The sequence below is a fragment of the Mastigoproctus giganteus genome, chromosome 1 (assembly GCF_048544385.1).
Source record: "Mastigoproctus giganteus isolate SK-2022 chromosome 1, ASM4854438v1, whole genome shotgun sequence".
In the NCBI taxonomy this organism is placed as follows: domain Eukaryota; kingdom Metazoa; phylum Arthropoda; class Arachnida; order Uropygi; family Thelyphonidae; genus Mastigoproctus; species Mastigoproctus giganteus.
The window spans coordinates 148017875-148032553 of NC_143575.1; the positions used below are offsets into that span (position 1 = coordinate 148017875).

Here is a 14679-nt window from a genome sequence, read left to right on the forward strand (position 1 = left end):
TGGTATAAGCATTAGATTTTTAATGCAAATATAGGATATTAACATGAAAAAAACAGTAACAAATTTTTAAAATGAAATTGTTTATTTACAAGAATACCTAACTATAATATGCATATTTTTTAATAATTTGCAACCATTGCTTTATATATATATATAAGAGCGTGCTACTTGTAATTCAACATTAATATATTTAATTCAGGCAACATTTACAATAACAGAGCATTTTTAAAAAATCTGATACTTTCTTTACAAATATGAACCATGTAAAAAAATAGATGGGACTACAAAGAGAGTTGAAAGGAAGAACTAAACAATTTGATTTAAAAGAAAAATATACCTTAATTAGAAAAAATAATCTAATCTTCTCTAACTTTTAACAGAAAGTTCTGGTGCCTCAATGGCTAAATTTTCAGCAACTACTGTTTGCTCTAGAGTAAAATCATAGTCAGTCCATAGTGATTCAGGAGATACCAGAGTACTTAGAAAAGGATTCACCTGTTGCCATATCTGTTCCATAGTGTTAGAAAAATCCAGAGCTGTGTGAAGTGTAAATGGCACATCTTGAAGGATTAAGGCACCAAAACTAGGTTCTTGGTTAGCAATATGCAGTTCAACAGCATCTGAACTCTGCTGTACAGTTTCATTCTAGGAAGGGAGAAAAAAATAAAAAATAAAAGCAATTACCAATAAGTGGAGTTCCTGTGTGAGAAGTACTTCATTATTTTTGTTGTATGATTTTTTATAGATATTACTGTCATCACAGATGCGATATCCATCCTATAAAGGCCATTCCAAAATAACATGCCAATTTTTTATTGTTACAAATACAGCCACTCCCCGACTTACATAAGGGTTGCGTTCTACGGAACTCTACATAAGTCGGAATTTCCCTAAATGCTTATGCAGCACTCGCAAATTTGATTGAATTTGATTGAAGCAAAAAAGAAATGTTTGACTAACATGTAAATAGAATTATTTATTCAGTTTTTTTTATCTCATGTACATGAAAAATTACAAAAATGTACAAAATTATAAAAATTTCAAAATTATAAAATAACAAAAAGAGAGGGGAGACAGGCATAACTTCAGCAAGTTTTACCTTTTGAGCATCACTGCCAGAATTAGCACGTTGACTGCCAAATACGAGTTAACTTGGACTGGTATGACTTGCCTTTCAGGTGCTGTGCCTGAAAGGCAACTGATGGATAGTGGGCTTCTGGGATAAGAATGAAAAATCAACCATAGCGTCAGAAAACAGAAAATTTATTCAGAAAAAAACTATATTTTATTCACAAATACATAAAGAAAAGTGTATCACTAAGGCTCACAAAAATAATATTATTTATTTGTGATATTTCTTGAAACATTCTTCTACACAAACAGCAGGCTTTTCTTGGCACACTTGATAATAATAGCATGTTTCGCGGTGTTTTTTATTCCTTGTACATACTCGACACGGCTTAGTCGGGCGTGTTTTTTTTTCAGTTGGTGGTATAGCCTCTAAATAATGAATTTCATGTTCAGACCTAATATTCTTTGGAACGTTTAGACTTTTTCTCCAATCGAATATTCAATGAATGTTTCTCTGAATTTCAGAGATTTTATGGTGGAACCTGTAACTTGATGGAAAAGGATGTATGCATTATGCATATATATTTCTAAACTATGTAATGCAATTTTTTTCAGCCATCTGATGGTTTTTCTTAGCACTGAATAATATGAGAGCATTTGATCCGATCGATCTATGCCGGACATTCTGCTATTGTAATTATGAATTATGTTTGGTTTTATTAAAATTTTTCCATTCCGGTTACGTACCTCGACCATTTGAACAACATGTTTGTTAGAAATAGTGAGAACTCTTTTATCTTTCCACTTACCTACTACAACAGGGCCATTTCGTTTCCATGCAACTTCCCCTTTCTTCAATTTTCCCATCACCAAATCTTTTGGATTTTCTTTTCTGTTGGTGCATAATTTTCCACATACATAAGTTTTTTGAGCAATTTCGTCAGAGCAACAGAATTATAAAAAAATGTCCATATATAATACCCATATAAAAAAATGTCCATATCCTTGTGTAAGAAGTCCTCAAGCAAGTATAGCACAACTTCAGCAGTATGACCTATGTTTTGTTCAGTTTATAATTTACCGGAGTAAATTTTTATTTTCATAACAAGGCCATTGGACTTGCACACTTCGTAAAGTTTTGATTCCGTATTTGTTCTTTTTATTTTTTATGTATTGGCAGAAATTCAGTTTCCCATGCCACAACATAATCAACTCGTCAATACAGATGTTTTTATTCGGTACGTAATTATTGAACATAACATTATTGAAATGATTCAAAATCAGTCTTACCTTGTATGGCCTGTCAGCAGATTGTAATGAATTATCTGCGAAGTGAAAATATTGTAATATCAACTGGAATCTATTTCGACTCATAAATGATCGCCAAAACAAAACATTGTAGAATATACTTGTACTCCAGTGATGCCCTATTGAAGGAAAAAAACAAGGACCCATTTGTAACAAAATGTCCAAGAAACACTCATTTCTGAGAGTGTCCTTCGATCTTGACGACCTGGCAGATTTTTGCGATTGTCCACATTTTTCGATTTCTTCTATCTTTCGATGTTCAACTTCTATCTTTCGATGTTTCACATCTTTCGATGTTCAACTAATTATGTAAGAAATTCTGAAAAATACGGATCTACCAATTTTTGTAAGTTCTGTTGTGTCCATTTTCAAACCGACATTCTCTTCAAAAATAATTGTGGAGGATCTTGTGCTATATTATTCCACAAATTATTGTCATTATTTGATGATTTGCCTGCGGAGAATTAGGATTATCTTCAAGCTGGGAGCTGGCTTCATCTTCCCTATCCTCACTTGAATCATTAGAAGGTTCATAATTGTCACTGTCGGAACCAAAACCATACAGCTCGTCAAAAATCTCTTCAAATTCCAAGTCGCTCATATTAGCATAGAGCTCAAGCTCTTCTTCGGTCAGTGGTCTGTTCTTATCCATGTTTTAGGTTCTTTTTTGTAAAAAAAAAAAAAAAATGCATAACAAATTACTAAATATAATGTACACGGCACAGTCTGTGTCACTACTACGATTTATGCAAAGTGCTGACTCATATATGGTGAATTCTGCTGATAACAATATGTCTGAGGTAATCGAGTTAACTCATAGTTGGCTGCCATGAGAAATTTTCTATTACACACACCATCTACGAGATAATTCAAGAAGCTTTTTTTACAACAAATAAACTTTTTTTCGAGTTTTGGTGATGAATATGTATTATAATTTGGATTTTGAATAATTTAACATGCCAAACTCAAATTGGCATTGGAGACCCGTTTACCCAAATAAGCTTAGCAGTCAACATGTTAACTCTCCAGCTAATAAGCATGCTGCTGCTGCAGAAGTTGAAGGCTGTGGAGATTTAGAATGGGTTTTTCCCAAAACAGCACAAAATTTCTCTGCAGCTGCAGAATCAGCACCAGCGACTTCACCGCATACTTTAATGTTTTGGAAACCAGTGCGATGCTTGAACCACCTTGAATTAAACCACCTATTGCTTGCCATGAACTTGGCTTGGGGTTCGCCGTACTTATCCTTAATATCTTCATAAATACTTCTTGCTTTTGCTTGAATGCCCATTAGACTCTGGGGCACTTGCTTCTTTTTTTGATTTGGTAGTTGTTGGCGCATCGGCTTCTGTGGCCATATTGCACCTCCCAAGGTTTTTGCAGTACTTTGATCCAAGCCTGAGGCGGGAATCGAACCCGCGACCTTTGAGTTGCCGGGCAGGTACTTTACCCACTCGGCTAGCCCGGTCGGCTCACTTGCTTCTGAATCTGATTTTCCATCCATATTATTAATAGCTTTTCCATCTTTAATATAGCACCTGAACACTGTTTTGTAATCACTGTTGATCTTAAATGTGTTGATCCTTTAACAGGTTCTTTTATACGTGCACTGTCCCTTAAAATAGTATTCACTGTTGAAGCAGTGAGACCTAATTCTGTGCAATAGATGACAAACTTTGGCCTGCTTCTTACTTTTTAATTTATCATTTTCATTTCTAAATCAACTTTGTTTGTATCGTTTCTGCCAGCACTTGCACTTTCCGTTGTCCCTTTCCCTTCACAATTGTAATAAGTAAATAGGAATGTTTGTTTGTTATTTGGTTTTTAGGAGCATTAGCAACTAAGGCCATATTGCTCCGGGGATATGCGGTGGTCATTCCCTGACCTTTCCGCATCCTCCGTATTTGGTGGGCACAGGCTCGAACCCCGGTCTAATCAAGAAGTGTGTGCTACGCACTGCTGCTCCTGCCCACCTGGCTACGGAGGCGCTGTAAATGGGAATGAAGAGAAGATTCTGAAAATTTATTTATGTTTTTTTATATGATTGAAGATTTCACTGAAGGGGAACTCATTTCACCATACCATAACATAAAAACCCACAGAATTTCAGTTATTGGGATTATCGCAAATGCAATAAGATCAAGTTTACTAACTTTTATAATAGATTGCGCTAACAGAAAAACCCAAAACTCCATTTATTTCTGCGGGATGAAAAATACTTTTCCACGATTTTTTTAAGTTTGCACCGGCCAGCAAAAACTTATATAAGGTCAAATTTCCATAAGTCAAGTATTAGGTAAGCCAGGGAGTGGCTGTAGTGTGGCATCTGAAATAATATAAGATGGAAAATTTTTATTGTTATAAATGGTGTGTAGCACCTGAAATAATATTGCAGCCAGTGGTTTGAGAGAATAATTGAATTAAGCAGTGGGTACTTCTAATGAGAAGCTGCTAATAAGTACCTGCTTATTAGGAGCATCACGACAGGAGAGGCATTTGCTTCAAATGGATGACAACACAGTAGTGGGCATTATATATCCAACTGTATCCTGCTGACAGTGGAACTAAAATATCTGGTTTTCATTCAGTAAGAATCAACCATGATTACTTACTTTATTAGGATTTCATCTATCACTTGCTACTTAGTACTTGTGCCAAGCAAAGCAGAGTTATAAGACAGCACAATCTCTCTATATACAAACATTCCATCTTACAAACAAGAATTTAAATTCAATTTACAAACTTAAAACAATATTTTACTAGCTTCGATTCAACTATAACAAATGCACATCAACTTAACTTTTGAAAACAAAATGAATGAGAATGAAGTAATTTCAGAATCTGCATCTATATGTATAATACTACAGCACAATCAGGATATTTTCTTCAGCCCTGATGCATTAATCTAGCATAAGAATTGAAGTGAACTTTTGTCAGATCATGGACGTGAAAAATTGAGATCAAAAATAATAACAACAAAATTCATTATTATTTTATAATGCAGAGACAATTTAAGTGCAAGGCCATAAAAGAAAAATAGCAAGGTTCCATTTGCTACCTCATTCCATCAGTTCTGTCTAGCATACAAAACACTTTTCCTGATATTCATCGTGTAGTATAGCACATAATTATTATAATCAAAAGTTTCACGCAGACAAATAGATTAACAAAGGCCACAAGCAGAGGTGAAAGCAAATCCTGCACTGCTTCTATTGGAACAAGCAGCGGCTGGGAAAGTAAGGTGCCAGAATTTAAAGGACTGCTGGGAATAAGTAAATACATGGGCTGAGTTGGGGCAACTAAAAGTGCATGTATATTTGCATGTACGCCAATGCTAGAAGCATAGTAAATAAATTTGACGAATTTGAAGTGCTGGTCAAGACATCAAATGCAGAAATTGTGGGGATATTAGAAGTAACTCCAGGGGCTCACATGGTAACTATGGGCTTGGTATACCCAGGGTCCTCAGCTGAATATCATCATTCTTCTTTTTCTTGGTGATTTTCTTCTACTTCTGACTCTTGCTCTCTCTCTCTCTCTCTCTCTCAAGGTAACTCAGAATATCTTTTTGAGGGTGCAGCATAAGCCTCAGGCTTCCTTGCACCATAGGGCTAATAATAATAAGTGGTGTCATTCAGATATAACAGATACAGAATTTCCATATAGGGAGTACAATGTGTACAAAAAGGACAGAAGATAAGGGGGGGAAGGGGTAAGCAGATCCTCTTAGTTAAAAAGTAAATGTAATCTAAGGCAGTGCTTAGTGGGGAACAGGCATTCTGTGTGTTATCAGACACTCAGTCTAAAACACTGATGGAGCCAATATCTTTCTAGTTCATAAGATTTAGGAGAAGTCCAGTTGGCTGCCTCCCTAAAATCCACCCATGCACACCTTCTTGATGGTAAGTCCTGTTACGTCACTTAGGTGGCAAAGAACGTGTAGAGTGGTTCTCTTCAAGATTCTCTTCAGTGTGAAGAAGAAAAGACCAAATCCTCCAGCACATGATAGCATGACAAAACAAATGGCCCTCAGTCCCCAGCAGCTTTCACTCCCCCTCTTACAGCAGCGAGAGGATCAGAGTGGAAGCAGAGGGTGCTAAGAATCTCTGGGTACGACCAGGCTGCCATGCACGGAAACTGAACTTGGCCTGTTACAACGTAAGATCGCTCATCGGTGAAGACAGGATATTAGAGCTGGAAAAGGAATTAGAAAGTGTGAATTGGAATATCATCAGTTTGGCTGAAACAAGAAGAAAAAATTAATCACTTATAAGTTTATAAAGTGGAAATCTGCTGTACACCAATGGAAAATGTGAAAGGAGCGAAAGTGGAGTTGGCTTTCTGGTCCATAAAGATACGGTGCCTCCGTAGCCAGGTGGGCAGGAGCAGCAGCAGCAGTGCGTAGCACACGCATCTTAATTTAGACCGGGGTTCAAGCCCATGACCACCAAATATGGAGGATGCGGAAAGGTCAGGGAATGACTACCGCATATACTGGAGCAATATGGCCTTAGTTGCTAATGCTCTTAAAAACCAAATAGCCATAAAGATACAAAAAAAACATTTTGGAATTTAAAAGAACATCACCAAGGGTGTCAAGACTACTACTCAGGATTTCTAAGAGGTACAAGCTAAACGTTATAATGATTTATGCACCAACATCGAGCCATAATGAAGAGGTTGAAGAAATGTACACCGAAATTGACAGTCTTCTAGATGAGCAGAAAACCCACTACACTATCATTATGGAGGACTTCAATGCTAAGGTTGGAAAGAGACAAAACAGCACAGAAAGGGAAACTATAAGAAATTTTGGAATTGGTGAAAGAAATGAAAAGGGTGAAAGACTTATGGAATTTGCAGAATCTCAAGGAATGTCAGTAATGAACACTTCTTTTCAAGAAAAGGGCGAACAGAAAGTGGACATGGAAGAGCCCAAATGGATTAACAACTAATGAAATCGACTTCATCCTCAATAACAGAAGATATATCGTGAATGATGTTACCATCCTAAACAAGGTAAATGTTGGAAGTGATCACAGAATGGTAAGATGCACACTTGATATAGATGTAAGAAAAGAAAGGAAAAAACTGACTAGAGTAAATAATGGTAAGGTCTTTGAGATAACAGACCGGGGTTCAAGCCCCTGCCTGCTGAATACAGTCGATCTGCCAACCCGCACTGGACCAGCGTGGCAGATTATGGTCCATTTCCCTCAGCATGAATTGTTGAGGAGGCTTCCACCCTGCAGTGGGTTGATAATGGCTGCACTTTACTTTTTTTTTTTTTTTGAGATAACACAAGAGGAGAAAAAGCAGTATGTACTGGAACTTAAGAACAAGCTTGAGCTTCTGCAGACTGCTCAGGACCAAGATATCGACAGGAATACAACTTTCTGAAAGTGATAAAGCCCAAGAAACCTATAAGTAAAAAGCAATCCAAAGAAGAAGAAATTAGTCAAGAAACACTTGTCATGATGAACTGAAGGCAACAATTGAAGAGAAAGATAAACACTGACAAGAAGAAAATTGAGTATAGTGAGTTATGCAACGCCACTAGTAAGAGACTCAGAGAGGACATAAGATGATTAAAGACAAGGAAAGTAGAACAAGCATTAAGGAAAAACAAAGGACTTAAATCAGCAGCCATGAGCAGTAATACACAAAGACAAATGATACTGAAACTGAAGAATAGCAATGGTGTACTTATAAATAGCAGAAGACTACTATAGAGAATTATACAAGGAGCGAGGGAATGATGCCAGCAGTGGGGAAGATGGATCGCAAATTAGTAACACGTATGACATACCCGATATTCTTCCTGATGAGGTAGAATAGCGTTGAAGAAAATGAAGAATCAGAAAGCCCAGGGGGAAGATGAAGTTACTGTAGAGTTGTTAAAATTGTGAGGAAGAGACATGACACAAAAACTGGCAAGATTCTTCACAAAATGCATTAGAAAAGGTGTGACGCCTAGGGAGTGGAATAATGCAATCGTAGTTTTGCTGCATAGGAAAGGAGATAAATCAGAAATTGGAAATTATAGACCAATTAGCTTGTTATCCCACATCTACAAGTTGTTCACAAGGGGGCATTACTAACAGATTAGAAAGAATACTTGATGAGAATCAACCGAAAGAGCAAGCTGGCTTTAGAACAGAATTCTCAACTACGGATCACTTTCATGTAATATCACAGCTAATGGAGCAAGCAAATGAATATGAAACACCATTATGCCTGGCATTTGTAGATTATGAAAAGGTATTTGACTCCATACAGCATAAGTCATTCTCTCAGACACTGGAAAGACAGGGCATTGATACCCCATATATTATGATTTTGAAGAAAATATATGAGAATGCTACCTCCTTTATTAGACTAGACAAGGACAGTAGGAAATTTAAAATCAAGAAAGGAGTTCGACAAGGAGACATAATATCTCTGAAGCTGTTTACTGCTGCCCTTGAGGAAGCTTTCAGAAGATTAGACTGGTTGCAGAAAGGAGTCAATGTGAATGGAGAGTACCTAAACCATTTACGATTTGCAGATGACATTGTGGTCATAAGCCACGATCCCAAAGAATTAGAGGAAAATCTTAATCAGTTATGCACAGTTAGTAAGGATTTTGGTCTAAAGATGAATATGGCTAAAACAAAAGTAATGATGAACAAATATGCCACAGAAAGGGACATAATGATTGAAGGAGCAGTAATTGAAAAGGTGGAGTCATATACTTATCTGGGACAAGTTATTAGCTATAATAATGATAAATGGCTGGAAGTCAAGAGAAGAATAAATTTTGGATGGATAGTATGCAGGAAATATAGTCACATACTGAAGAGCAATATCCCAGTTTGTCTGAAACGTAAAATAATGAACCAATGTATACTCCCCACCATGACTTATGGAAGTGAAACTTGGGCACTCACCAAAAGAATGGAAGAGAAGCTGAGAACTACACAGCAAATAATGGAATGAATTATATTGGGAATCGGACTGTTAGATAAGAAGAGAAACACATGGATTAGGCAGAAAACTCAAGTAAAGGACATTCTTATCAAAACTAAAGAACTAAAATGGTCTTGGGCAGGACACATAGCTCGGAGACATGAAGACAGATGGACTAAGAAAATAACAGAATGGTACCCAAGAGGAGCTAGAAGATAGGCAGGTTGGGAAGGGAGGAGGGGTTATGCTGTTAGTTAAGAAACACAAAATCTAAGGAAATGCATCCAGTTGACATGGGTGGACAGTGCAATGTTGAATCTGTTTGGTGTGACATAAACACTGGGAAATGGAAAATGAGATTAGGAGTGTGTAATAGGCCTAATGACTCTAATCAGTACAACAAACAGCTGTGCAGAGAAATAGTGGGCCAGTAAATCAGAATGTCTAGTAATCGGGATTTTAGCTCGCCAGATATTGACCGGAACTTGTGGGTTGGTCACTCGCACACAAGCAAGCCTTTTGTGGATTTACTGGATGACTATTTTCCACATCAGCATGTGTGCGAGGAAACCAGAGGGAGTAATACTTGTGATCTGATTATGAGCAATGATTATTCATGCATTAAGAATCTGCAGATAAAAGAACCATTAGGTGACAGTGATCACAGTGTACTGAGGTTGGATTTAACTACCATCAAGGGTAAAGGGAAGGGTTTTTGCTTTCGTAAAGGTGACTACAGTAGCCTCAGACAGTTTTTAAATTCTATAAAGTGGGATCAACTGATGATGTTACCAACAGTGAATTGTAAATGGAAAGCCTTCAGGGACTTAATCTTGGAGGCTACTGGGCTTTTCATACCAACTGAGAAATACTGTTCAAGATTCAGGCCTGAATGGATGTCAGATGAATTAATGAGGCTCTTGTCAGAGAAGAAAAAGGCATCAGATGCATATAAATATCAGGCGACAGAGAAGCGTATGGCAGATATATGCTAGTCTGTAATCAAGTCACAAAGGAGGTTAGGCAGGCAAAGGATGGGAATGCCGGAAGTTTATCAAACTTAACAGGGAGCTAAGTGATTTTGTAATTACTGAGAGCAAAGTGGAGGGGAAATTGTTGAAGTTAAACATAAAAAAGGCACCTGGGATGGATGGATTCTATCCAGTTATATTGAAGGAGGCAGCGAGGGAAGTTAGCAAACCCTTAGCCATAATTATGAGAGCATCCATAGATTCAGTGGAGGTCCCCATTGACTGGAGATGTGCAAATGTATCCCAAATTCACAAAGGGGGTTCAAAGGGTGATACAAATAATTATAGATCTGTTAGTTTAACTTCTGTTCCAGGTAAAATAATGGTGTCACTGGTTAAAGAGGTGATACAAGATCACCTTCACAAGACTACAGTAATAGTTCAGACAGCATGGGTTTGTTAAGGGGAAGTCTTGTCTGACCAATTTGATTGAATACTATGATGTGGTCACAAAGAAACTGGATGCAAAAAATAATCTTGATATCATATACTTGGATTTCAGGAAAGCTTTTGATACTGTTGCACATGAAAGACTGCTGTACAAATTGGAGCGGTATGGCATTAAGGGCAAGTTGCTGCAATGGATAAAGGGATGGTTGAGTGGGAGACGACAGAGAGTAGTAATAAATGGACACTTCTCTACATGGACTAGTATTATTAGTGGAGTCACCCAGGGTTCGGTGCTGGACCGATTGTTGTTTTGTGTATTTATCAATGATGGTATATCAGGCTTAATGTCCAAATTTGCAGATGATACAAAAGTTGGCAGGGTTGTTAACAACAGTAAAGACAGTATGCTGCTGCTGCAACAGGATCTAGATAAGTTGGGCAGATGGGCTGAGAAGTAGCAACTGAAGTTTATCATTGACAAATGCTGCAAAGTACTGCATATGGTAGCAGTAATCCGAGAGAAACGTACCAAACTGTGTGGTACTACACTTAGGGAAGTGGAGAATGAAAAAGGCCTGGGGATAATTGCGCAGTCAGATGTGAAGTTCTCTGAGCAGTGCAGATGTGCTGCCAGAGCAGGCCATGGAGTTTTGTCAATGATATATAGGAATTTTGCTAGCAGAGATAAGGAGGTGATTATCCTTTTGTATAAGGCAATAGTCAGGCCACACCTTGAGTACTGCGTACAGGTCTGAAGGCCTCATTTTAGGAAGGATGTAGATTTGCTAGAACGAGTACAGAGAAGAGCAACAAGATTGGTGAGAGGAACAAAGGGGTGCGCTTACGAAGAAAGGCTTAATTTCTGAAAGTTGCAGCATCTGGAGACTAGGTACCCGAGAGAGTGATCTGATTGAGATGTAAAAGGCTTTGAATGGTTTGAGCAGGCTCATTGCTGATGGGATACTTCCGCTTGCTCAGACTGAGAAACTGAGGGGGCATCGATTCAAATTGAGGAAAGACAGTTGTAGAATAGATGGTTTTTTTTTTTTTTTTTTTTTTAGGAGCATTAGCAACTAAGGCCACATTGCTCCGGGGATATGCGGTGGTCATTCCCTGACCTTACCGCATCCTCCATATTTGGTGGTGATGGGCTCGAACCCCGGTCTAATCAAGAAGCATGTGCTACACACTGCTGTTCCTTCCCACCTGGCTACGGAGGCGCCAGAATAGATGTGCGGAAGTTTGCTTTAGCTAGTCGGTAGTTGATTGCTGGAACATAATTCCATCTGTTGTTGTGGAAGTTGATGGCTTAAATAAATTTAAGGCTGAACTAGACAAACATTTGGAGTGTCTGGATGGGCAAAATGGGAAGGATTTTTTTTTTTTTTTTTTTTTTTTTTGTAGCTGATGCTGTATAAGCTTGCTTTCTTGCATCATATGCCTCAGCTAATGCTAAACCTTGGACAGTATTTCACAGTTGGTATGAAAAGCAAAGTAGCTTTAATATTTAGTTCCTTGAATACTTTCCATTTAGAATTGGCTGATGGTAACAACAGTTGGTGGCACAGTACAGAATTTAAAAACTGTGCAAGACCATTGTAGTTACCTTTATGAAAGCAAAAACTCTTCCCTTTACCATTGTTGGCAGTTACATCTTTAAGTAAATCCCACATCAGTATGCTGTGATCACTGCCAAGTAGTGGTTCTTCTATTTTCAGATTCTTAGTGCATGAATAATCACTACTAATAATCAGGTCAAGAGTACTGCTCTTTCTGGTTGTCTCTCATGCATGCTGCTGTAGAAAACAGTCATCCAATAAATCCACAAAAGTCTTGCTAGTGTAAAAGTGACCAACTCACATGTTCCAGTCAGTGTCTGGAAAGTTAAAATCTCGTATCATAAGACATTCTGATTTTCTTGCCCACTATTTATCTGTACAGTTGTTTGTCGTACTCATCAGAATCATTATTCCTATAACACACTCCTACTCATTTTTTCTTTCCAAGTGCTTATGTCACACCGTATTTACTTAACACTGCACTGGCCACATGTTTACTGGATGCACCTTAGATTTTATGTTTCTTAACTAATCCCTGGTGCCACTTGACAATGAACACTATGTGCTTTCTATACACATTGTACTCCCCCACATTCAAATTCTGCATTCCTTATATCCGAGTGACATCATGTCTCTGATATCCCAACTATGTCTGCATTTGATATCTTGAACAGTACTTCTAATGCATCAAATTTATTTATTATGCTCCTAACATTGGTGTACATCCAAACATAATTGCATCTGTTCTTACTCTCAGTTACTCTAACACAGTCCATGTATTTAGTTGTTCTATGCTGACTCCCAGCAGTTTCTGAAATCCTCAGCACCTTGTTTTCTAGGCTGCTGCTCGTTCCAATAGAAGCAGTGCAAGAATCACTTTCACCTCTACCTGCAGGTACTGTTAATCTGTTTGTCTTTGTGTCTCCTGAGCTAGCATTTTCCGACCAACCTGATACTGCCTCGAGAGCATCAGCTAATATTCTTGCACCCTTTCTGTTTAAGTGTATCCCATCTCTGTAGAAGGAGTCTTTCCTGTTAACAAGCAGTGACCACGTTGAGAAAAATTCTACCCTATGCACAATCCACATCCAAATTTATTGACAAGGCTCTCTCATCATACACTCCCTCCTATCATGTCCGTGCAGAATTGTAGACTTGCAAATTTAACCCTACAACAATATCACGTTTTGTACCCTTAGAAGATATCTGCTCTACAACATCATCAACTCCCCCCTCCCACCCCAGGCAACGTAATCTGGTCTTATTCCACCTAACCATTTTCACAATATATTTCTAGTTTTTCTGGCAATAGAGTCGGCGACAATAACTACTTCCTGTGGAACCAATGCATTCAAGCCTTGAGGATTGCCACTGTGTTGCCTGATGATCAAGTGCAAGCTCTGGTGTTGATGTGGGCAGCTGAGAGCTTGATGGGCTCCCCAATTTTGAATTCTTCACGGTCATTCACTCTGTTTTTCAAACTTGTGTGTGTGTGTGTGTGTGTGTGTGTGTGTGTGTGTGTGTGTGTGTGTGTGTGTGTGCGCGTGTTATTTGGGTTTTTTTTTTTTTTTTTTAGGAGCATTAGCAACTAAGGCCATATTGCTCCGGGATATGCGGTGGTCATTCCCTGACCTTTCCACATCCTCTGTATTTGGTGGTGACAGGTTCGAACCCCGGTCTAATCAAGAAGCATGTGCTATGCACTGCTGCTCCTTCCCACCTGGCGTGTGCGCGTGTGCGTGCAGTATGGGTGTTTAATGGCGCACAAGTTGCTGTGGCTGTAGTGTGCCTTTCAAGCTCATAAAGACCCATAACAATGCTGAGTTGGCACTTAACATCCTCACACTCTACATTGAGCACCACAAAGTTATCGTAGTAAACAGATCGCGCCTAGGAAATATCCAGCGCTCTCTTCTCCTGTCCTCGCGTGCCTGTCGCACTGTCAGCACCCATGCGCTCCAGGTCCTCACTGGATCTCTTCCACTGGACCTGGAGATTGTTCGTCATGGGTTGCTCTACCAAATAGCCAAAGGAAGAGCAGTTACTTGTGCAGGTTTCACCACTGACCCAGCAAATAATAGAAACGCTGAAAAGAAGAGACTTAATGAACATCTAACAGACACCTGGCAAGAAAGATGGCAGACATCAACTAAAGGCGCTATCACCAAAAGATTCCTCCCCGATGTCAGGGCCTCCTACCCCCTCACACCTGTCTGGTTTTCACCAGGACTCTGCTACCTACCTCCTCACTGGACATGGCTCCTTCCAGAAAAAACTACATGACTTCAGAATTTCAGACTCACCCCGCTGCCACTGTGGAGAGGATCAGACGTGGGAGCACCTTGCCCACAGCTGTGAAATCTACGAGGACT

At 38.7% G+C, this 14679-nt stretch overlaps 1 protein-coding gene across 2 annotated transcripts in view; it reads right to left on the reverse strand.

The window, feature by feature from the left end:
• Nucleotides 1–204: 204 nt before the first annotated feature.
• LOC150091186 (uncharacterized) overlaps nt 205–14679 on the reverse strand; it is an 81607-nt gene continuing 67132 nt past the window's right edge. For both annotated transcript variants that reach the window (XM_090382696.1, XM_090382704.1), the window contains exon 3: nt 205–645. In XM_090382696.1, the coding sequence (XP_090238822.1) occupies nt 367–645 (279 nt within the window). In that variant the 3' untranslated portion in view covers nt 205–366. The remainder of the gene's footprint in view (nt 646–14679) is intronic.